Source organism: Haliotis cracherodii, unplaced genomic scaffold, assembly GCF_022045235.1.
Source record: "Haliotis cracherodii isolate W230 unplaced genomic scaffold, xgHalCrac1.p SCAF_1, whole genome shotgun sequence".
Lineage (NCBI taxonomy): Eukaryota > Metazoa > Mollusca > Gastropoda > Lepetellida > Haliotidae > Haliotis > Haliotis cracherodii.
The window spans coordinates 24564140-24588979 of NW_027266264.1; the positions used below are offsets into that span (position 1 = coordinate 24564140).

Genomic DNA, 24840 nt, shown 5'->3' on the forward strand with positions numbered 1-24840 from the left:
TAATTGTATTAGTTTCGATAAATATACAAAATATTGACAGTTGGATAGACAGCACTGTAACAAATGCAAAACAAATATATTATTCGATATAGAATCACTTTATGAATAGTTTGTGGTGTAAAATTATTCATTATAATCAATAAACCAAGTAAGGATACTTTCGTAGAAATGCAAGGGGAGTAACTCTAGATATTTTCCGCAAAGAGCAAAGGCTGTGCGGAATCGGCAAATATGTTCAGAAAGTCGGTAAACTCTTTAGCACCTCTGCTTCGCGCCCGATGTTGGCATGTCATTCGACGAAAATACCATTTGGATGAAGTTGCTCCGATAGGCTCTTCGCCGGACTTTAGTTCACCAGAATATCAGGTCTTATTTTAGATACATTTTTGTTGATATTAATGATACTCATTCATTCTGACATTCATCATGCAAGCAAGGGCTGTAGACATTGTGAGCTCATTAGACATTTGCCAAATACCCATGTTTTAGCTAAATAATTGGCCATAGTTGCTACCAAAAGTTATAAAAAAATATAAAAGAATAAGCAAATCAAATGGGAAACATTAATGAGTGAGTTGGGGTTAACGCCGTTTTGAACAGTATTCCAGTTATATCCCGGCATGTCAGCTTGATGTGCGAGGGAGGAAAGCCCGAAATCATGCAGATCTCGGATGCTTACTACTTAACACCCACAAGCAGAGGTGTGGTGCTGACAATCCAAGAATCATAATCAGGGCTAACAATATGATTCTGTCATCTCTACACACAGTTACTGAAAAATCACAGCAATGTTAGTTACAAATATCGTTCACTAAATATGGGCTGCAGCTGCACATTTTATAGCAAGCCCCTGTTTATGCAAACATTTTCATTTTCAATATTATTTTTTTCTGGTTTTGACGTATTTCACTGTAATTTTTTTCCATTCTGGCACGTTTCATTATTATGCACAGGAATGCAGTTTATTAGGTACCGTATATCGCTGTGTATAAGGCGAGTTTTTCGTACCTTGAACTAGGGGGCTTTCAAGGGGGGAAAAGGACTCTGAGAAAATTTATATCTCCAAAGTTGCCAAAACTTATAAAATGCCGAATGACGAGGACGGCGCCATGTTTGTTTATAAACAGTGAAAGTAGTCCCTTTGATATTTGCATCTCTATCCGCATATAACCCCAACGGATATCATTTTTATCTGTTGGCTTTTTCCTGCCGAGAAACCTACCCATTATATGATAAATATATATATCATAAATGCCATACTTTGACTCGCAGAAAGTCATATTTGTTGTAGTTTGACTATTATGTGTCAACATAAAGTTTTCACTATTGCGAGCGTGGGAGCATCAACGGTGATTGGTCAAATTGTTCCATACGACAAAATATCCGGCAATAGCGATCAGCTGTACCAAAGTGCTACACTTGTGGTTATTAATTTATTTCAAATATATATAGTAAAATGCTACTAAAATAACATGATATCGGAAAAAAATATTCCGAATAAACTAATAATTTCAGATTCAATTCTTTCGATTATTGTATCAAAATTCTTTAATGTTATATTATTGGATTGTTATTAACCAAATCACCGGTAGATTCCGAGAAACGTGTGTACAGCTGATTGCTACTTCCTGCTTAGTTTACGAGAAAACACACTTGGTAATCTTAATCTCTGCATATAAAACAATGCCTATCAGAACAGGAAATACAATTTATTCAGTAAATGATCATGTCAAGGTTTGTTTATTTCAAATTTTAAATTTGTATTGACCAAGTTTAATTGTTTATGATCTGCGCGCTTCCCTGAATTGCTGAGGTTTATTGACGTTGCACACATTTCAACATTGTCGGTCCTGTGGGACTTGTTTTGACATTAATAATTGTGATTTTTCCTTTAGGAGAATTATGTTCGAATGAAAGCTCTTGTGGATGAGTTGAAACAGAATGTTGGAAGCATTTGTGAAGGTATGTTTATCACAAAAAAGTTACATGATTGCATTGATATGTGATGTCATAGCTTGATTCATGCTGTCTTTTCTGATAGTGACTGGTATCCTAACATGACCAACACTTGTTCAATAAGTATCGTGATCCATACATACATTGATGTAGCCTTTGGCCACTAGTACAAAGCTCTGTCTGTATGATGGAAAGAGTGTACTGCTTTATTACAGATTAATTGACTAAATTCATTACCGTTAGTGACAATTAGTGATTTACACTGATTTACACAGCGATCCTACAATGGCGAATGAGTACATTGTAGTACTCGTGGCAAACAGCTGACTGTGTTTACTTGTGTGATTTTATGTAGTACTCAGGGAATACAGCTGACTGTGTTTACTTGTGTGATTTTATGTAGTACTCAGGGAATACAGCTGACTGTGTTTACTTGTGTGATTTTATGTAGTACTCAGGGAATACAGCTGACTGTGTTTACTTGTGTGATTTTATGTAGTACTCAGGGAATACAGCTGACTGTGTTTACTTGTGTGATTTTATGTAGTACTCAGGGAATACAGTTGACTGTGTTTACTTGTGTGATTTTATGTAGTACTCAGGGAATACAGCTGACTGTGTTTACTTGTGTGATTTTATGTAGTACTCAGGGAATATACAGCTGACTGTGGCTAGTTGTGTGATTTTATGTAGTACTCAGGGAATATACAGCTGACTGTGGCTAGTTGTGTGATTTTATGTAGTACTCAGGGAATACAGCTGACTGTGTTTACTTGTGTGATTTTATGTAGTACTCAGGGAATACAGCTGACTGTGTTTACTTGTGTGATTTTATGTAGTACTCAGGGAATATACAGCTGACTGTGGCTAGTTGTGTGATTTTATGTAGTACTCAGGGAATATACAGCTGACTGTGGCTAGTTGTGTGATTTTATGTAGTACTCAGGGAATACAGCTGACTGTGGCTAGTTGTGTGATTTTATGTAGTACTCAGGGAATATACAGCTGACTGTGGCTAGTTGTGTGATTTTATGTAGTACTCAGGGAATATACAGCTGACTGTGGCTAGTTGTGTGATTTTATGTAGTACTCAGGGAATACAGCTGACTGTGGCTAGTTGTGTGATTTTATGTAGTACTCAGGGAATACAGCTGACTGTGTTTACTTGTGTGATTTTATGTAGTACTCAGGGAATACAGCTGACTGTGTTTACTTGTGTGATTTTATGTAGTACTCAGGGAATACAGTTGACTGTGTTTACTTGTGTGATTTTATGTAGTACTCAGGGAATACAGCTGACTGTGTTTACTTGTGTGATTTTATGTAGTACTCAGGGAATATACAGCTGACTGTGGCTAGTTGTGTGATTTTATGTAGTACTCAGGGAATATACAGCTGACTGTGGCTAGTTGTGTGATTTTATGTAGTACTCAGGGAATATACAGCTGACTGGGGCTAGTTGTGTGATTTTATGTAGTACTCAGGGAATATACAGCTGACTGTGGCTAGTTGTGTGATTTTATGTAGTACTCAGGGAATATACAGCTGACTGTGGCTAGTTGTGTGATTTTATGTAGTACTCAGGGAATACAGCTGACTGTGGCTAGTTGTGTGATTTTATGTAGTACTCAGGGAATATACAGCTGACTGTGTCTACTTGTGTGATTTTATGTAGTACTCAGGGAATATACAGCTGACTGTGGCTAGTTGTGTGATGTCTTACATCTGCAGGCGGCGGGGTCAAGGCCAGAGACCGACACACCTCTCGGGGTAAGATGCTGCCCAGAGATAGAATCAACACCTTGTTAGACCCAGAGTAAGTTGGCAACTATTCTACATCTTAAGAAAATGTATTCACTGTTTGCATAGTTGCCGTATTGTAGTGTTTCATGGAATCTTTCCACTCTGAAATAGTTTGTCTGAATTATAAAGACTTAATTTTTGCAAATGATGAAATATGAAAGTATGAAAAGTTTATGACTTCAAGATGGAAAAGATTGCTTTAGGCAGGAGCCTATTATTACTCTGGAGAATCCTGATGTAGAATTGGAATATGGTGTTGCTTTTCTTGCAGGTCGCCATTCCTTGAGTTGAGTCAGTTGGCTGGTTACAATTTGTACAAGGGAGAAGACGTCCCCGCTGGGGGGATAATCACTGGAATCGGGCGAGTGTCAGGGTAAGAGAAGACGTCCCTGCTGGGGGGATAATCACTGGAATCGGGCAAGTGTCAGGGTAAGAGAAGACGTCTCTCCAGGGGGAGATAATCACTGGAATCAGGCGAGTGTCAGGGTAAGAGAAGACGTCCCTGCTGGGGGGATAATCACTGGAATCGGGCGAGTGTCAGGGTAAGAGAAGACGTCCCTGCTGGGGGGATAATCACTGGAATCGGGCGAGTGTCAGGGTAAGAGAAGACGTCCCTGCTGGGGGGATAATCACTGGAATCGGGCGAGTGTCAGGGTAAGAGAAGACGTCCCTGCTGGGGGGATAATCACTGGAATCGGGCGAGTGTCAGGGTAAGAGAAGACGTCCCTGCTGGGGGGATAATCACTGGAATCGGGCGAGTGTCAGGGTAAGAGAAGACGTCCCTGCTGGGGGGATAATCACTGGAATCGGGGGAGTGTCAGGGTAAGAGAAGACGTCTCTCCAGGGGGAGATAATCACTGGAATCAGGCAATGTCAGATGAGAGAAGACATCATCTCCATGGGGAGATAATCACTGGATTTGGGCCAGTGTAAAGTTAGACATCACATTTCCAAGCCTGTAGCATGTTTCTTATCTTTAATAGGGTTGTTTTTACTATTTGTGTCAAGATCACATCCCTAATGCCATAAAATATACTGACGTTAAGGTTAGGAAAGTGTTCCCAATGGCTGAGTTAGAATAACGGGACACAAGTACCAGTGAATGATGTTTTAATGGGGGTAATGTCATGAAGGGATGAAGCTGTGATGGCTGCATGTCACGTGTTTCAGTGTGGAGTGTATGATCGTCACTAACGACCCCACAGTCAAGGGAGGATCCTACTATCCTGTCACAGTGAAAAAACATCTGAGAGCCCAGGAGATAGCTCAGCAAAATAACCTGCCATGTATTTATCTAGGTGAGGCAGCTACGTCTACATATAAATATAGGTGTGATATTAATGTGAATAGTTATTCCTCACCAATGTAATGATAATCAAAATGATATTCCATATGTTTGTTATGATCCAATCTCATTAAAATCAGACCTTAGTGTTCACTGCCGCTACACTCGCACGTAATCAAATGCAGATAGCAGAAACTCTTCGCAAACCCTCAAAATCTGCTCATTGTTCCGAGATATTCAGAGTTCATCATTCACATTAACAATGAAATTGATTGGCACTCTTTGGGCAATAGATTTTGTATCACTGTGACCGACTTACGTACACCCATGGAGTCTTGGAGTGATTGAGTGAGGATGGTTTTACGCTGCTTTTAGCATATTTCAGCAATATCACGGCACGGGACACCAGAAATGGGCTTCACACATTGTACCCATGTTGGGAATCGAACCCAGGTCTTCGGCGTGACGAGTGAACGCTTTAACCACTAGGCTACCTGACCGCCCCTGGGGGCTTGGAAGGTATAAGGTTTATTTGTTACTATGCAGAGTTGCATCCCTTAGCTGTGCAAGTATCAATAAGTTTGTGTAATTGTTTCCAAATTATGTTGTCTTCCAGTGGATTCTGGTGGGGCTAATCTACCTCGACAAGATGAAGTGTTCCCCGACAGGGACCACTTTGGTCGGATATTTTTTAATCAAGCCAATATGTCCGCACAAGGAATTCCGCAGGTAAAATGTATTAGCATCACTAACATTCTTAGGTATGTGGATATATAGTAATAAGATAATTTTGTCGTATGCTGCATTTATTGATCGAACCAGCTATGCCTTCAACAAGTTCCAGGTTACCAACTTCATATCCCAGGGTTAATGACCCCTACTGCTTACATGTGGCGTTGTATAGCCTCTTCTTGTATGAAGGGACTAACAGTATTTGCTGCACTTAAAAACAACAACATACAAACAGGTGGTATGATCTGTGTTGCAGGTGTTATGATGTGTGTTGCAGGTGGTATGATGTGTGTTGCAGGTGGTATGATGTGTGTTGCAGGTGGTATGATGTGTGTTGCAGGTGGTATGATGTGTGTTGCAGGTGGCTGTTGTTCTCGGCAGCTGTACTGCAGGTGGGGCCTATGTCCCAGCCATGTCAGACGAGAGTATCATTGTCCGGAAACAGGGAACAATTTTCTTGGCCGGGCCACCACTGGTAAGAAATCATTAAGATAACATTTGACAGTCTGTTCATATTGATATCATGACCCATGTAAATGATTTTGTAATAATATTGGAAGAAATGGAAACATGCCCTTGAAATATTGCTTGATTATCTCCCCTTGTAATAAGAAAATTCTGTATGTTTCTATTAGTATTGGTACCTAAAGTTATCTCCCTTTACATTACAAATATTATCAGTTTATTGTCATCTTCCCGAGGCAAGTGAGTTAACTGACTATAAAAGTCCAGTTTCCACCCTTGCCGAACTAGGCTGGTATTATGGAGTTATATTTTGGCTGGACTAACGAGTTTATGCCTAGTCCAATCAAAATCGCACTCCGAAATCGAAATCCTGTTCGTAAACTGTCATACAACTGCCTACACCAGGATCTAATGCACTGTCGTTGTGTTGCCAAGGGAGGCCACTCCAGTGTTCTGGGGTGTCTCCGACTGATTATGTTGATACGACTGCCTACACCAGGATCTAATGCACTGTCGTTGTGTTGCCAAGGGAGGCCACTCCGCTGTACTGGGGTGTCTCCGACTGTTTATATTGATACGACTGCCTACACCAGGATCTAATGCACTGTCGTTGTGTTGCCAAGGGAGGTAACTACAGTGTTCTGGGGTGTCTCCGACTGTTTATGTTGATACGACTGCCTACACCAGGATCTAATGCACTGTCGTTGTGTTGCCAAGGGAGGTAACTACAGTGTTCTGGGGTGTCTCCGACTGTTTATGTTGATACAACTGCCTACACCAGGATCTAATGCACTGTCGTTGTATTGCCAAGGGAGGCCACTCCGCTGTACTGGGGTGTCTCCGACTGTTTATGTTGATACAACTGCCTTCACCAGGATCTAATGCACTGTCGTTGTATTGCCAAGGGAGGCCACTCCGCTGTACTGGGGTGTCTCCGACTGTTTATGTTGATACAACTGCCTTCACCAGGATCTGATGCACTGTTGTAGTGTTGCCAAAGGAGGCCACTCCAGTGTTCTGGGGTGTCTCCGACTGTTTATTTTGATACGACTGCCTTCACCAGGATCTGATGCACTGTTGTAGTGTTGCCAAGGGAGGCCACTCCAGTTTTCTGGGGTGTCTCCGACTGTTTATGTTGATACGACTGCCTTCACCAGGATCTGATGCACTGTTGTAGTGTTGCCAAGGGAGGCAACTCCAGTGTTCTGGGGTGTCTCCGACTGTTTATGTTGATACGACTGCCTTCACCAGGATCTGATGCACTGTTGTAGTGTTGCCAAGGGAGGCAACTCCAGTGTTCTGGGGTGTCTCCGACTGTTTATGTTGATACGACTGCCTTCACCAGGATCTAATGAACTGTTGTAGTGTTGCCAACTCCACTGTACTGGGGTGTCTCTGACTGTTTATGTTGCATGCACGGTAGTGTGACGTGTCCTGGAATGTTTGTCCCAACAGGTGAAGGCTGCAACAGGGGAGGAAGTGTCAGCAGAAGACCTTGGTGGGGCTGACTTGCATTGTGGGTAAGAAATCACTCCAACTGCTTGAATACATCACAGGAAATCTGAGGAAGGAAATGTCAGCCTCCTTTTCAGCAGCCCTGCTTTGGGTTGTTTGTTCTCTTTTCCATGTTAAAAGCTTTATGGCTTTGGGAATCTGATAGGCATTGTACAGCAAATGTTCTCACAGGTCAGGAACACATTAGGGAATTAAGAACAACGGTCAAGTCTAACAGTGACAGAAATGTTGTTGTTTTTCCAGTGTGTCACAGGGCACTCGTAAGGTTGTTGGGGATTGAGGTGAGGCAACCAGAAGAATACCTTCAATGAAAAAGCGAATGGGTTACGTGTGTTCATGCATTCAACATTTTCCATGCATTTGACCATTTTACTTGTGAAAAAGTAGATTTGGGTGAAAATCTCAACACCGTAACAATTTCCCACTTGACCTGTTCATCAGTAGTTTGTTTGCAGAAATGTATTTTAAAATATTTGATTTCCTTTTCAAGACTATTCACAAGTAGATTACCTTTCTTCAAATGTAAAATGCTAAAAAAATGTACTTTCAAGTTAATATTTGTTTGTTTATAAGCAAATATTTTCTGGATTTACTAAAAACATGGCTGTCCCTCAGCTGGACCAGAATAAAAAATAATACCTTATCTATATCTAAATATTCTAAAAATGTAACAAATTTTGTTTTTCACACTGTCAAATGAACATTAATTACACGTATCCTATCATTATTATTTAAAACCTAATTGAAAAAAAATATATTAGGAAAAAAAAGATGTCCCTCAAAAGGCACTCAACTCCGTTACAACTGTGCTATGGGAGATAACTCTCATACGCTTCCTCTTTTGGCAACATGTGTATGAAGATCATCTTCTGGTGATAGATAGATGCCACATTTATGTACACTGTTCAAGCCAATGACATCAAGATATGTCTGTTAAGTACAGTATGTTTTCTAAGCCTCAACTCTGTTACACTGTCTATAGATCTATATCTCATTCTAATTTCCTTCACTTTTCCAAGAGAAATTGGTTAGCAAGACCATGTTAGCAGTGAGTATTTTAATTTCCATAAAAAGCAAAGCATGCTGGGATATGAGCCATTTATAGTAAGGTTACTCAACTCTGTTACACTCAACTCTGTAATGCTGTACAGCGTAACGGAGAGGAAAAATTTGTGCATCTGCACAATTTCGATAGTTATTGTCAGTACATAGCTTTGTTCTTCAAGAATATTTTATTTTATTTGAACCCTATACCTGACAAATAATTTTCCCACAGTCTGTAGTAAGAACTTTTTTTTAACATAGTCACTCAGACTGCTCTGATGTTTCGGATGAACAAGATGTTAGGACCTGTGCAAAATGTGGATTTGATACTATTGATAACACTCTTTCAGACAGTGGACTAATTATTGAAGACAGAACTGTTGTCTTTTACATTGATGGGAGTGCCTGGCTATTGTGTTTTGGCTGCAGAAAGCAATTTCATTATGCATGTATAAACAACATATTTTCTGACAGTGTTGATGATATGATTGATCTGAGATTTGATCTTGAAGTTTTGTAACTATATTATAGTGATCTAAAATAGCATTTTAAGCAACTTTGTGCTTATTTATTTCAACGTCTATACAAAGGGTTGAACATTAGTAATTTAGTAGACCCACTTTTGTATGCCATTACTGCAGAAACTGGCTCATAAACCATGAGTACCAAAGTCCTGACAAGTAACACAACACTGCATGTATTTTCACATTTCATCTCAAAAGGGATGAAAAGGTTGTTATTTTATGCTAGAGAGCAGTAAGAAAATATATGAGTTACAACTCTGTTACAACAAACTCAACTCTGTTACGTCAGAATTTTTTTAATAGATGACTTCTTTTGACAACTGACGAAAAACTTTGTTGTTTTTATGAGTTTTAACTTTAGATTAGGATTAATGATAATATATGTTGTGACAAAAGATGAAAAATACTATATTTTGGATACCGTCTTTCATGTTAATGACTTTGTTGTCTAGGCAAACTTTTGAAATATGGAGCGAGCACTTACAAATGTCCAATCATACATTTTATTTAGCCAGTTTCCATTTGTTTAACACTGAATTGTATTCACACTTAATGTTAATTGCTGAATATGATTTTATATTTCAAAGCAACCTAGTGCTATTAAAATTACTTTCCATTTTGTGATCCGTAACGGAGTTGAATGTCCTAGCAGATTAGGCTAATTCATTAATTATTTTCTAATTAATTAAACACATCACTGCACTGCATTGAACTAGAAAGTACTTCTCAAGTATCATATTCTCTAATATCAAGAGAAAAATTATATTAGGGACACTTTTATTTTTGCAAGTTGATATCAGAAAATTTGTCGGTTTTGAGATTTTTACCCATTTATCACTTTTTTAAAATAATATAATTTGTAACAAGTTTTTTTTGTCTTAAACAAATGTGTTTTCTAAGTGTGTGTTTAAGGCCATGCCATTATGATTTTGATCATGCCATTGGCACTTCAAACCCTGGTGAAAATTTCGAATTTCATTAAGGCGGAAGGTAAGCGTCAGGGTATTTAAGAAATGACCATTGCAGTTGTTAATAGGGCTGTCGGGTAGCCTAGTGGTTAAAGCGTTCGCTCATCACGCTGAAGACCCAGGTTCAATTCCCGACATGGGTACAATGTGTGATGCCCATTTCTGGTGTCCCCCACCATGATATTGCTCGAATATTGCTGAAAGCGGCATCAAACATACTCACTAGTTGTTTTAATAACTGTTTTCAGTATGGCATACAGCATGTACAGTATTCACCATATTAGGCACTGCTCTCCAATGAGAGGCTCCTGGCCCCAAAACACTGCAGTAAAGAAGTGGTACATAATTGCCAAGCTTGAACATTTTATTTTCATCAACGTTTGACCTAAGTTTATTCTCTGTCGCTTGATCTCTGACAGCAAATTAAACTTGTGTATGGGTTTAATAAGCACTACCCACCCCCCCCCCCCCCCCCCCCCCCCCCCCCCCCCCCTTCCCCTTATATATACGATTAGATCAGTGGTGGGATGGTCAGTATTTTACATGTAGTTCTTTGCATTGTTATTTATACTGAACTAAACAAGTTAGGGATCATGAGTGAGTTAGTGAGTGAGTTTGGTTTTACGCCGCTTTTAACAGTTTTTCAGTTATATCATGTCGTGTCAGCTTAATGTGGGAGGAAAGGCCGAATAGATGCAGGTCTCAGACGTTTACCACTTCGGTGAAACCCACGAGCCAGGTATGGTGCTGACAAACCTAGAAACATAATTGGGGCGAACCGGGATTCGAACCCACAATCATAGGTTTCTGGCGTGTCCAAGGGACGCAACTCTGCACAGCGAATCGCGGCGCCTTAGACGACTGGGCCACCTGTGCCCCCTTAGGGATCATGAATACTTTGGGGGATATTTTTTGTGGTGAAGATCACAAAAATCATAGGTATCATGTTGAAGGAAACACGTGGATCTGTATTAGAGTATTTTCACTCTTTTTTTTTAGATGATGTTTTTTAACATATAAATGATTTAATCGAATCAATCTTGCTTACATTGAGTGCTATATTTCAGGAAGTCTGGAGTGACAGACTACTATGCACAGGACGACCAGCATGCACTGCATTTAGCCAGGAGGGTCATTAGAAACCTTAACTATGAAAAATCTCCAGGGGTAAGACTTTGGAAAATGTGGGATTTGGATTAGCCAGTGATTTAAAATCCCATTAATGTGTCTTTGATTACAACAGCTGATTAGATGGTTGCGTAGAGCTATATGAGTAAACATATCCCACAACTTTCTATGTTATTTTAGTGCAGCATGATTAGTTTTCCCAAATATATTTCTGCTCAAACATTTAAAAAAATCTGCAACTATCCATGTTTTCAGACAAATGTGTATAATTTATAATTTGCTAAAAGAAATAAGGTGAAACAGGTGTAGGGGGAGAGATTTTACCATACATGCATCATATAGTACGGAATTTGTTAGAACTTTGGTACACTTACCTTATTTAAGAAATAAGCGATGAGTGGGTGTTGTTTATCATACAATAAAAAACTGCACTGCGAATAAACCATGAGGTGCACAGCCACGAGTGGTTTATTCTCCCCGCAGTGTTTTATTGTACGATAAACAATGACCACAAGTCGTTTATTTTTCATATGAGATATCCACAAGCTTTAAAAATATTTACCCAAATTTTATAAATGATAGAACCAGGGGTCCGGAAAATTTAAAATCCCAATCGGACATTTACATTTATGCCATGCCCCCTTCAAACAGCGTGTTTTAGTACGACTTTTTACACACAAATTACAAGTTGACTTGGCAATATCGGACAGGACCATTTATGCACAGATGGATATTTCCCGCATATTCTCACAATCCTCCCGTCAATTACCTGTACCTTTTCTCCCAAAACTGGTTGTCATATCTTTTCCGCTTTTGGGTGCATTCATTCGGCCATCGTGTTTATCTGCGTTGCCCAGCTACATCAATGGGGAACTACTCACTTGAAACTCCCCTCACAAAAATAATGCCCAATATATGACGTCATCAAGTTGCGAGCGCATGTTTGAATTTCCAGAAATGACGTCATGATAGAACAATGTATTATCATGAAATAAAACACACTTTGTTCTTCATTGTTCTTTGTGATTTGTCCCATAGATATCTTATATAGAATGATACATTGCAATATTAACCTGACAATACAACATAGCATGGTTCTGCCTGTAGTAACATTGTTGTGACTCTTGTTTGTTGCCCCAGGTAACTATTGAGACCCCTGAAGACCCACTGTACCCAACTGATGAGCTGTATGGGATTGTGGGAGACAACCTAAAGAAAACCTTCGACATCAGGCAGGTGGGTACCACTGTACTTCACAGACGTATGAAGCCATAGTTGGAAGCGCTGACAAGATGAGAACTCTGTGGGGATGCCAGGTTGGAATTGCTCCCTAGCAACCAATGTTGGTCATTAGAAGCGACTCAATGATTGTCTGATCCAGACTTGATTATTTACAGGTGAATTCCTAAACTGAAAGGATCGCGTAGCCTAGTGGTTAAAGCGTTTGCTCGTCATCCCGGGTTCGATTCCCGACATGGGTACAATGTGTGAAGTCCATTTCTGGTGTCCCCCCGTCGTGATATTGCTGGAATATTGCTAAAAGCAGCGTAAAACCATACTCACTGTCTCCTTCATTCCTAAACTGAAAAATAGAAGAAGCTTTGCCTAACATTGTCATAAACAACTGACATGAATACACAGAAAATATTTATGGCACATGATGTATGCATGATTTGTGTTGTATGCAGTGGGTACAGATGCTGTAATGATCTTTTTTTTTTTCTTTTTTTTTTTCTTTTTTTTATTATTCCATTCCATATATATTGTTACAAGTGTAGGTATTAGCATGTACATATAAGACAGAATTAAAAATAATGATCTTATTAAGGCTGCAAATTTTCCTTGCAAATTTTAATTCTTATTTAACACCATTTGCTAATAGAGGGTTTGAACCCCAGATTCATTCTGATAGTGATCCTTGGTTTGTCTGCACCATACTCATGTTTGTGAGTTTCCCTGAAGTTGTTATCATGCATGACTTGTAGCACTTTGGACTTTCCCCCCACATCAAGTTGACATGCCATATTTCCGCTTTGAAAAGTATTCCAGTTATATCATGGTGTGTCAGCTTAATGTTGGAGGAAAGCCCGTTGTGATACAGGTCTTCCTACTTTGCTGAAACCCACGAGAACGGGTATGGTACTGACAAACCTAGAAACATAATCCAGGCAAACTGTGAATTGAACCCCACAATCATAGCTACCTGGCATGCCCAAGGGACACAACTTTGCACAGCGAATTGCAGTGTCCCCATGATATATCACCGTGTTTGGGGTTTTCTCGCTAAACACAAGAACAACAATAAAACATCTCACACACTTATAAAAGACGCCTTTATCTTAAAAACAGGCCATCACCTCAGTATTTACAATGTCTGTGTGAGGACACCCCCCTTGTTATAGCACGAGTAATCGCAATAAACATGGCTGTCTGAAATCGTATGACATCCAAAATCTTTGATCCAACGATAACTAAGATTTTGTTCAGTACAGTGTTCAGCACAGTTTCCTCTCACTGTATGGACCCGTGAAGATCCGGGGTAGAATAGGTCATCAGCAACCCATGCTTGCCGTAAAAGGCGACGATGCTTGTCGTTAGAGACGACTAACCGGATCAGGTGGTCAGGCTCACTGTCTTGGTTAATGCATCACATTTTATCCCATTTGAGTAGATCAATGCTCATGATGTCAATCACTGGACGGTCACAGACTCGATCATTTACAGAACGTCGTCATATAGCTGGACTATTGCTGAGTGCGGCGTTAAACAACAAACAAACAAAACTCACCGTACATGCAGCATGAATGTTTATGGCAGATGGGTTCACAGTGGGTCACATCTTACGACAGTTAATGACATTTGTTTGTTGCAGGTTATAGCAAGGCTAGTGGATGGTAGTCGGTTTGATGAGTTTAAGGCGATGTATGGTGACACATTGATAACTGGTAAGCTGACAAATACTTATTGTGTCATTGTTCCCAATATTGTGTTATTGACACAGATGTGTTGAAAATTGAATAAGTGTTAAATGTTTCTCAACTGTTTTTGATAAGAAAATAATTTGTTTCTGATTCCTTGATGAGTTACAGCTGTGACGTGTTCTGTTGACAGGTTTTGCCAGACTCTGGGGTTATCCTGTGGGTATTATTGGAAACAATGGTGTCTTATTCTCTGATTCTGCTCTTAAGGTAGCTTTTACAAATATAACTGACACCGTTTATAAGCATCATTAAATACAATGTGTACATCAACTCTCACCTCAATAAAGAGTTGAGGTGAAATGGGGTTTAACGTCGCGTCCAATCCTGCAGTTTAACATGAATACCCCACTCAGACACAGTATACTGACTCCGAGTGAGTCAGTGTGTTGGGTATAACGCTGCTGTTAACAATATTCAAGTTATATCATGGCGTGTCAGCTTAATGTCGGAGGAAAGCCCGAAATGATGCAGGTCTAAGACGTTTACCACTTCGGTGAAACCCACGAGCCCGGGTATGGTGCTGACACACTTAGAAACATAATCGGAGCGAACTGGAATACGAGCCCACAATCTTAGGTTTCTGGCGTGCGCAAGTGACAAAACTCTACACAGCGAATTGTGGCGCCTCAGACAACTGGGCCACCCATGCCCCCCATACTGACTCCAAGCTGACAAGTCCCTGTTTGAGCCTGACTTTTGACGTCTTTTGGAATGAGGTGGCTGGTGATTTGACCCTTCCGCTCTACGGTCGGATGCTCTACCACTAGATTTCGGAGGCATTTCCTTAATAAAGAAGGCTAGCCTAGTTGATAAAACATTTCTTCGTCATACTGCAGATCCAGTTTGATTCCACATGGACAAACTGTGTGAAGCCCACTCTTGGTGTCCCAAGCTGTGATAATGTTGGAACATTGTTAACATTATTAAATCATACGCGCTGTCTAGGTCTTACATTTACAGTTTTTTAAAGAAAACCTATCCTGTAACAAATATTGTTTTCATTTTAGGGAACTCATTTTATTGAATTGTGCAGCAAACGAGGAATCCCTTTAATATTCCTGCAAAATATTACAGGTATGTTCGATTTGTAGAAAAACACATCAAACCTACTCTATTTATATCTCCACAAACATTCTAAACAAAAACACAACAACCTTTCATGCTGTTACCGTACATCAAGCCCTCTTGACAACTACAGTTAAGTATTAAAAATATCAACAACTCAGCTTATGCCTACTTGGTGTTTTACAAGCTAACGATGACAAGTCATTGGTTGGAGTGAAAGATGACCCTGGAGCTGGTCTAGTCTATTGTAGTCCATTCCACTTGGCGCCTTGTGAACTGTATTCACTGCTACAATATCGGTTTGGCTCCTAGGGAAATAACATCCTAGAGAAAACTTGAATGATGAGACCTGCTGTATTTATGCAGAGATGACAACCATAACAATTGGGCGGAATTGTTTTGATATTTTGAACCAGTCTGCTAATACAATTCATGTGAAATACTATAGAAATTTGTCAAAAGAAATTGCCAATAATTTAGTCATTGACCTCGCAAAAGGTATTGTCTCATCATGCTCATCTGCAACCAATTAATTATCAACTGGCGAAATGGGACAAAATGTGATGCAAATCACCAGGGCTTTTTTCAAACCACAGTATCATGCCAAGAAAGATTGCTAATTGTTTTTGAAAATCACCAAGTTTAGACCCAAATTATCCCACATATTCCAAACTGCCTCAGTTTAGGATTGACATGTACTGTTTATGGCCCTACTGTGTGTGGTGTGAGTCTCACCGTCATATTCTGGCGCCAGGTTTCATGGTGGGGAGTGAGGCAGAGGCAGGTGGGATAGCAAAGAATGGCGCCAAGATGGTGACTGCTGTGGCATGTGCTAAAGTGCCCAAGTTGACCGTCATCATTGGGGGGTCCTATGGTGCAGGCAACTACGGCATGTGTGGTCGAGCTTACAGGTAGGTCAAGAATCCTGGAGGAAATATTGGTAGAGTAAATATAATATAAGTTGTAGCAGGATCATGAAGGGTACATGGTGTTTTATGCGTCCCTCGTTAGGTTTTATACCACGAGCCTTACAAAACCTAAGCGGGACGGATAAAACCCCATGTATCCCTCGTGATCCTGCTACAAGGAATTTATCTTACCGACATGTTTCAATGTGACATTGTAAAAGAATTAACAAAAATTCAAAATTGATAGAAAATAGCTGTTTGATTGAGCCGAGGTTAACTTGTGCTATGTCACGTGACGTCCATTGACTCAGGAAGAGCGTGCAGCTTTTTGGTTTGAAGTGGGGTTATATATAAGGGATTTATTCTGTCACTCCGAAATCCATGTGCAGCCTGTATTGCTCATGGTGGGGTATAAGAGATTTATTCCCCAGCTGAGAAATTTATTACCCTCCATGGCGGGTTACACAATATTTTATCAAGATCACATGGACCAATCAGATCTCATCATTTTGATGGAAGTTGATAATATGTTTTCTAATGATCTGTTTGACCATATGATTTGAACATTATAAGTTGATTATCTAAAGAGTTACACATCTTGCCTTACGTTGCCATTTACATACATTTCAGAAATATTGTGTGGGTACATCAGATCTCTTCGAAACTCACTTTTAGTATTCATACACGAATTATGAATTATTTATGCATTTTGGGGGGCCTTACTCTTCTGATTGTGAACAGTTGCTATTTGGTACATGATGGACATATTTGCTGTTTCAGTCCACGTTTTCTGTACATGTGGCCAAACTCCCGTATCTCCGTGATGGGGGGTGAACAGGCTGCCAACGTTCTTGCTCAGATTACACGGGAACAACGATCTCGTGAAGGGAAGACGGTGAGAGGATGGAAAGGATTTGCTTTTCCTAAATGTGAATTATCAGATCATTTGGGTATTAGTTGTCATGGTTATGGCCCTTGGTTTTTTATGGATATTGATATTCAAAATATATACCCCTAACATGCTTAAATAATGTTTAATGGTGAAAAAAGTTAAGGATGATAATTAATGAATGTCAACTTCATTATTATGAGGAACACGTTTAGAAGTATATACTTACACCTTCATAAGGTGAATAAAAAGTTTGTTTTTGAATGCCATCATGCATCCCGCTGTTTGGGGGTTGATGAGAGTTTATTATATTGCTTTGACACTGATGTGTTTGAAATTCAAGTACAGAAACACATGAATGATTTGGAAGGGCTATGAAAAGAAGAGACTATGACACAGCATTTCTTTGTGAAATAGCTGGTTCTCTTGATTGGACACACTCCTGAACATTGCGTGTTTGCTGCCTGTTTGTAGTGGACAGAGGAGGAGGAGAAGGCCCTGAAGGACCCTGTAATAAAGAAATACGAGAAGGAAGGCAGTCCTTACTACGCTAGTGCTAGGTGAGTAGAGGGTAGGGAGGCAGTCCTTACTACGCTAGTGCTAGGTGAGTAGAGATAGGGAGGCAGTCCTTACTACACTAGTGCTAGGTGAGTAGAGGGTAGGGAGGCAGTCCTTACTACGCTAGTGCTAGGTGAGTAGAGATAGGGAGGCAGTCCTTACTACACTAGTACTAGGTGAGTAGAGGATAGGGAGGCAGTCCTTACTACGCTAGTGCAAGGTGAGAAGAGGATAGGGAGGCAGTCCTTACTACGCTAGTGCTAGGTGAGTAGAGGATAGGGAGGCAGTCCTTACTACACTAGTGCTAGGTGAGTAGAGGGTAGGGAGGCAGGCCTTACTACACTAGTGCTAGGTGAGTAGAGGGTAGGGAGGCAGTCCTTACTACACTAGTGCTAGGTGAGTAGAGGATAGGGAGGCAGTCCTTACTACACTAGTGCTAGGTGAGTAGAGGAAAGAAAGGCAGTCCTTACTACGCTAGTGCTAGGTGAGTAGAGGATAGGGAGGCAGTCCTTACTACACTAGTGCTAGGTGAGTAGAGGGTAGGGAGGCAGGCCTTACTACACTAGTGCTAGGTGAGTAGAGGATAGGGAGGCAGTCCTTACTACGCTAGTGCTAGGTGAGTAGAGGATAGGGAGGCAGTCCTTACTACACTAGTGCTAGGTGAGTAGAGGATAGAAAGGCAGTCCTTACTACGCTAGTGCTAGGTGAGTAGAGGATAGGGAGGCAGTCCTTACTACGCTAGTGCTAGGTGAGTAGAGGATAGAAAGGCAGTCCTTACTACGCTAGTGCTAGGTGAGTAGAGGATAGGGAGACAGTCCTTACTACGCTAGTGCTAGGTGAGTAGAGGATAGAAAGGCAGGCCTTACTACACTAGTGCTAGGTGAGTAGAGGGTAGGGAGGCAGTCCTTACTACACTAGTGCTAGGTGAGTAGAGGATAGGGAGGCAGTCCTTACTACGCTAGTGCTAGGTGAGTAGAGGAAAGAAAGGCAGTCCTTACTACGCTAGTGCTAGGTGAGTAGAGGATAGGGAGGCAGTCCTTACTACACTAGTGCTAGGTGAGTAGAGGAAAGAAAGGCAGTCCTTACTACGCTAGTGCTAGGTGAGTAGAGGGTAGGGAGGCAGGCCTTACTACACTAGTGCTAGGTGAGTAGAGGATAGGGAGGCAGTCCTTACTACGCTAGTGCTAGGTGAGTAGAGGATAGGGAGGCAGTCCTTACTACGCTAGTGCTAGGTGAGTAGAGGATAGGGAGGCAGTCCTTACTACACTAGTGCTAGGTGAGTAGAGGAAAGAAAGGCAGTCCTTACTACGCTAGTGCTAGGTGAGTAGAGGGTAGGGAGGCAGGCCTTACTACGCTAGTGCTAGGTGAGTAGAGGATAGGGCGGCAGTCCTTACTACGCTAGTGCTAGGTGAGTAGAGGATAGGGCGGCAGTCCTTAGAACGCTAGTGCTAGGTGAGTAGAGGGTAGGGAGGCAGGCCTTACTACACTAGTGCTAGGTGAGTAGAGGATAGAAAGGCAGTCCTTACTACGCTAGTGCTAGGTGAGTAGAGGATAGGGAGGCAGTCCTTACTACACTAGTGCTAGGTGAGTAGAGATAGGGAGGCAGGCCTTACTACGCTAGTGCTAGGTGAGTAGAGATAGGGAGGCAGTCCTTACTACACTAGTGCTAGGTGAGTAGAGATAGGGAGGCAGTCCTTACTACACTAGTGCTAGGTGAGTAGAGGGTAGGGAGGCAGGCCTTACTACACTAGTGCTAGGTGAGTAGAGGATAGAAAGGCAGTCCTTACTACGCTAGTGCTAGGTGAGTAGAGGATAGGGAGGCAGTCCTTACTACGCTAGTGCTAGGTGAGTAGAGGATAGAAAGGCAGTCCTTACTACGCTAGTGCTAGGTGAGTAGAGGATAGGGAGGCAGTCCTTACTACGCTAGTGCTAGGTGAGTAGAGGATAGAAAGGCAGTCCTTACTACACTAGTGCTAGGTGAGTAGAGGATAGAAAGGCAGTCCTTACTACGCTAGTGCTAGGTGAGTAGAGGGTAGGGAGGCAGTCCTTACTACACTAGTGCTAGGTGAGTAGAGGATAGGGAGGCAGTCCTTACTACGCTAGTGCTAGGTGAGTAGAGGATAGGGCGGCAGTCCTTACTACGCTAGTACTAGGTGAGTAGAGGATAGAAAGGCAGTCCTTACTACGCTAGTGCTAGGTGAGTAGAGGATAGGGCGGCAGTCCTTACTACACTAGTGCTAGGTGAGTAGAGGATAGGGAGGCAGGCCTTACTATGCTAGTGCTAGGTGAGTAGAGATAGGGAGGCAGTCCTTACTACGCTAGTGCTAGGTGAGTAGAGGATAGGGCGGCAGTCCTTACTACGCTAGTGCTAGGTGAGTAGAGGATAGGGAGGCAGTCCTTACTACGCTAGTGCTAGGTGAGTAGAGGGTAGGGAGGCGAGCCTTACTACACAAGTGCTAGGTGAGTAGAGGATAGGGAGGCGGGCCTTACTACACAAGTGCTAGGTGAGTAGAGGATCTCAGTGAGAGTAAGGACTCACACCTTATTGCAAGGTAATAATACCATGGCTCTGTTGTCTGTACAGAAGACCTTTTATTAAAAATCATCTCTAAACACAATTTCTTTTCTGACTGTGTACGATATTCAGAGTAAGTTCTGTTTTTTGTTATATTGATGTCGTAGGTAGCACAGTGGTGAATGATGCTGTAATTTGAGTTGCATGACTTACATGTGCAAGTATATGGCAACGCTGATCATTGCCTTGAATCCCAGATCAGATTATGACCCTTGGTTTATCAGCACCATACTAGTGGACATCCACATCTTCAACCCACAGTTAGCCGACACGCCATGATTTGCTCAAAGTGGCACCAAACACAACTCACTACAATAAATAATGAAGAGGTATTACAAATCAACCGCCTCTGAGGTCTAGTGGTAGAGCGTCTGCCCCGAGAGCGGAAGGTCCGGGGTTCAATCCCCGTCCGCGTCATACCAAAAGATGTTAAAAGATGGTACTTGTTGTTACTCTGTCTTGCGCTCGGCATTAAGGGGCTAAAACAAGGACTGGTCGGCTCGGAGTCAGTATACTGTGTCTGAGTGGGGTATTCATGTTAAACTGCAGCATGGTATCTCAGTGGGCTAGCACTATAAATTGGCATCAGTCCGGACTCGTATAAGCTCGTATAAGTGCAATAATCTTGGTCACGACGTTAAACCCAATTTCACCTCACCTATTACAAATCAGGGTGCTTCTGTTACCACTTTGTAGGTCATCTTTCAGCAATACTGCTTGAAGAACTTGAAGTTCATTATTACAGTCAAATAATCACCAGACACTTGTTTGTGAAGGTCCCTGACAGTCTTTGTGTTGTTTCCAGGTTATGGGATGATGGTGTGATTGATCCTGCGGATACTCGGACGGTGCTGGGACTGAGTCTTAGTGCGGCACTAAATGCTCCTCGACAGGAAACCACTTTCGGTGTCTTCCGAATGTAATCAATGAACTATAGTTGCGTGTGTATGTGTACAGTGTTAGTGATGAACGGAACTACCACAATATGAGATATGCTGATTTTAAACAGTGATCGATTCCATGTGAGTGCTCCATTTGGTCCAGTGGTCTCAGGTGCAGTAGCTCGCTGTGCAGAGTTGTGTCCCTTGGTCGTGTTTTTAGTAGTGAATGTCAACAACACATTACAGTGGTCTCTAGAACTGAGTATCGCCCGGCTTCTTGCGATATGATTCGTATCAGGATACGGACTGACAATACACATCAAATAGTAAGAAATGATGAAATTACATAAATACAGCTCTAAAACCTATTTCTTCATACATGTATTTAATGTTTTCTTTAACTTTAACAATGAAAACCACAAGGACAAAAACAGTTATAAATGAGGGGATGGTCATTGAATGTAACAGTCATCCTCAGCTACAACAGCCTTGTGTTCTGCTATGCTTACAGGTGCGCTAAGCCACCTTTACCATTATGGGAGGTGACTCTAATAGTTCCTCTTCTATTTATAGAGTATCGCGATCTCTCAAACTGACGATGCAAGTATTGTGTGTACCTAGGTATTGATATCGTAGGTATCGGTGAATCCTTACAGCCCTTGTGGCCTCTTCCTCTCTCATTAAGCTTCCTGAAGATTTTAAAGGCTTGTACAGGGGGGTCGTTTTATATGTTGGGTCGCTTTATAGACGGTAGGCATGCAAACTGAAGAGGCTACTTTGGGTACTTATACACAGTGTTGTTACTCCATTGGGTTTTTGACGTCTTTCATGTGTATTTGTACGCAAGCAACTCAAAATTAACTGGGTAATGGTGAATTATTTTAATTTTACACAAATACACAGCTTATCTGGACCTGGGGGCTCCCTGTCTTGTCTTAGGTCAGTGGTGTTTAATGTAGGATGCGAACTGTGTCGAGAGACACAATATTTGTTTCATATGCTATTGTAAAAAAGCAGGCCATGTCTACAGGAGTTGTCTCAGTGGTCAACATGGTCGACAAGGAGTATAAACATCGATCATGCATCATGTTTAATAAATCAGTAGATAGTCTTTATACCTATTTGATTGTAATCATGCAACTTGAGATTGTCTCTGCCTAGAAGTGACTTGTTTACTGACATGGGGTATCTTATGACTCAAGTGGTTCTGCTGTGCGAGTAACAGTAACACACAACAGACAGCATGATACAGCATTTAATGTCAGAGGAGGAGTAAATAAATTCCCAGGCTGCTTATTTTTATGGCAATAATAAGTGTTGATTAGAGCCACAAGATCCTCTAATAATGACATTACTACTGTATGAACTGTTGTGTGAGGTCATAACAGTATAATGTGTCGCTGGAATGTCACTCTACAAACATTTAAGGATATAAATGTACATAAATAACATGCTAACATATGGAAGTTGTAATGTTTTCTTAAAATATTTATCCATATGGGATTAATAACGTCTTACAAGTTTGATTTTAGTAAGCGATTTACTTACAGGTATAATATACAGTGTTGCCTCAGGGAAAACAATTTGCATTTAAAGCAAAATAATGAAACCCATGATATTTTAACATTCAAATAATACAATTAAACTATATACCTGTCTTTGAAAAGAGTTAAATGCTCACTTAGGACAAGTGATTGATAGTCTGGATGATCAGAATGATTATTGATCTGTCATGTCTGAGAGATTTGACAACAAAAAAAAGGGATAAATATTTTCTAATGTAATTTCTATGAAAGTAACTTTTTGACAATCACAATAGTTTTAATAAATTGCTCTCTTAATAAAGTGAACATGAGGACTATCAACAGAAAATTCAATGCAGTTTCCAGCACTTCAGACCATGGTAGTTCCTTAACATACTGTAGGTTAGTGAATTGATCACATGACATGCAAGCGAGACCTACTTGAATGGCAGCTTAATCATGGCAGCAACAGAATTCAGTCTGACCCAACAATAATAAATAATGTGTTACTGTGAATGCCATGAGACTGGAATTCAAATCAAAGAGGCTTAGCGGGTAACATGACATGCACAATATTTTTTAATGAGAATTTAAATGATTTACTTTTATTTTGCATGTGTCTTGTGACAAGTATTTATTTCTCATGATAGTTTTTCCCCAACCTTATGGTGAGGTAGCCTAGTGGTTACGCCGAATAGAAAAGGTTTGATTCCCAGATGGATACATGTAAAGCCCATTTCTGGTGTCTACCGCCGGGATATTGCTGGAATATTGCTGAGAGCAGCGTAAAACCACACTCACTCACTCACCCACTCCATCTGGCAGAAAAAACAAAATGGTATTTGTTGTACATGTTGTGACACATTACTTGATCACTTGCTTGTGTTTGCTGCTCGACTGCCCAATTTGCTGATGCAGTATAAAGCACTATTCACTCTCACTAATAGAGTTGTCAGGCAGAGCATTGAAAGTAACAAAGCCTGTGGTAAAAGTAGAGTTGGTCTCCAGCAACCTATGTATGTTATAAAAAGCAACTTAATCAGGTGTCAGATGAGTGTGTTGTCCTAGTAACCTGATGGCTTCTGAACCTGCTGATAATAATACTGGTTTGTCTGGTCCAGCCTTCATTATTTACAGGCCACCATCGTGTAGTTGTAATATTGCTGAATGCCTTGTTTAAAGACTCAGGAGTTATTTGCTGTTATCATGCTTGGTGGTGGTAAGTTTCCCTATGTACCTACTGTGTGTGAGAGTGCCATGTGAACTGACCTGTATGAAGTGTGTCAGCTGGTGTATAACATGTATAACGGTGTGCTGTTGGGTATACAGTTTGGAGGTGTATGTCCGTTGTGTATGTCACAGATCAAAGCCAAGGAATAAACAAATAGGTTTCTCTAACACTGTTGTTGTTTTTTCAACTATTTATGCTCCGTGCAGCTTTTGAGGAAGAATTATGTCAAGTGATTTTGTTTGCTTTACTTTGCAATTTCCTTATGTATTTGGTTTTAATGTTTGAAGAAAATCTTGACTCGAAAATATACTGTGAGGAAAAACAGTTTGCTGCAACTGCTGCCTGGAAAATATACTTGAATTTATTTTAATAGAAAGTCATCAGTAACTTTGTGTCAATTCAATTCAATTCTTTATTGTATGAAAGGCCACAGGCCCATATACAACAGAGTTACATAACATATTTATAAGATACATAGTCAAGGTAACAATTTACTTTGTAACAAAAACGCATGATTTATGTGCATTTTGTATTAGAGGATCCTTGCAGGACAGTAATGAAGACAATCTTATAGCATTAAAATGTGATAAAGACCACTCTGTAAGTACTTGTTTCTTACATTTTCGTATATAGGGCAAATAAACATAAAATGGTATTCATCTTAGGACAACATTGTCACAGAATGGGCATAACCTTAGGGATTTCTTAACAGATGAAAATCTCCCTGTGTTTATTTTTAGATCATTCAGGCAAAGTCTAAAATGAATAATGAGGTTACGAAAATACCTGTACCATAAGTTTCATAAAAA

General features: G+C 40.7%; 1 protein-coding gene across 1 annotated transcript; it reads left to right on the plus strand.

Moving 5' to 3' along the window:
- The first annotated feature begins 197 nt into the window (after window positions 1-197).
- Window positions 198-24198, plus strand: LOC139474871 (methylcrotonoyl-CoA carboxylase beta chain, mitochondrial-like). Its single transcript, XM_071258064.1, has 17 exons — window positions 198-366; window positions 1896-1962; window positions 3688-3772; window positions 4031-4132; window positions 4930-5057; window positions 5661-5773; window positions 6138-6251; window positions 7697-7761; window positions 11360-11459; window positions 12561-12656; window positions 14293-14365; window positions 14532-14608; window positions 15409-15475; window positions 16221-16377; window positions 17155-17269; window positions 17738-17823; window positions 21202-24198. Exons 1-17 carry the CDS (start codon window positions 232-234, stop codon window positions 21317-21319), a joined length of 1698 nt encoding a protein of 565 aa, XP_071114165.1. The 5' UTR covers window positions 198-231; the 3' UTR covers window positions 21320-24198.
- The last annotated feature ends 642 nt before the right edge of the window (window positions 24199-24840 follow it).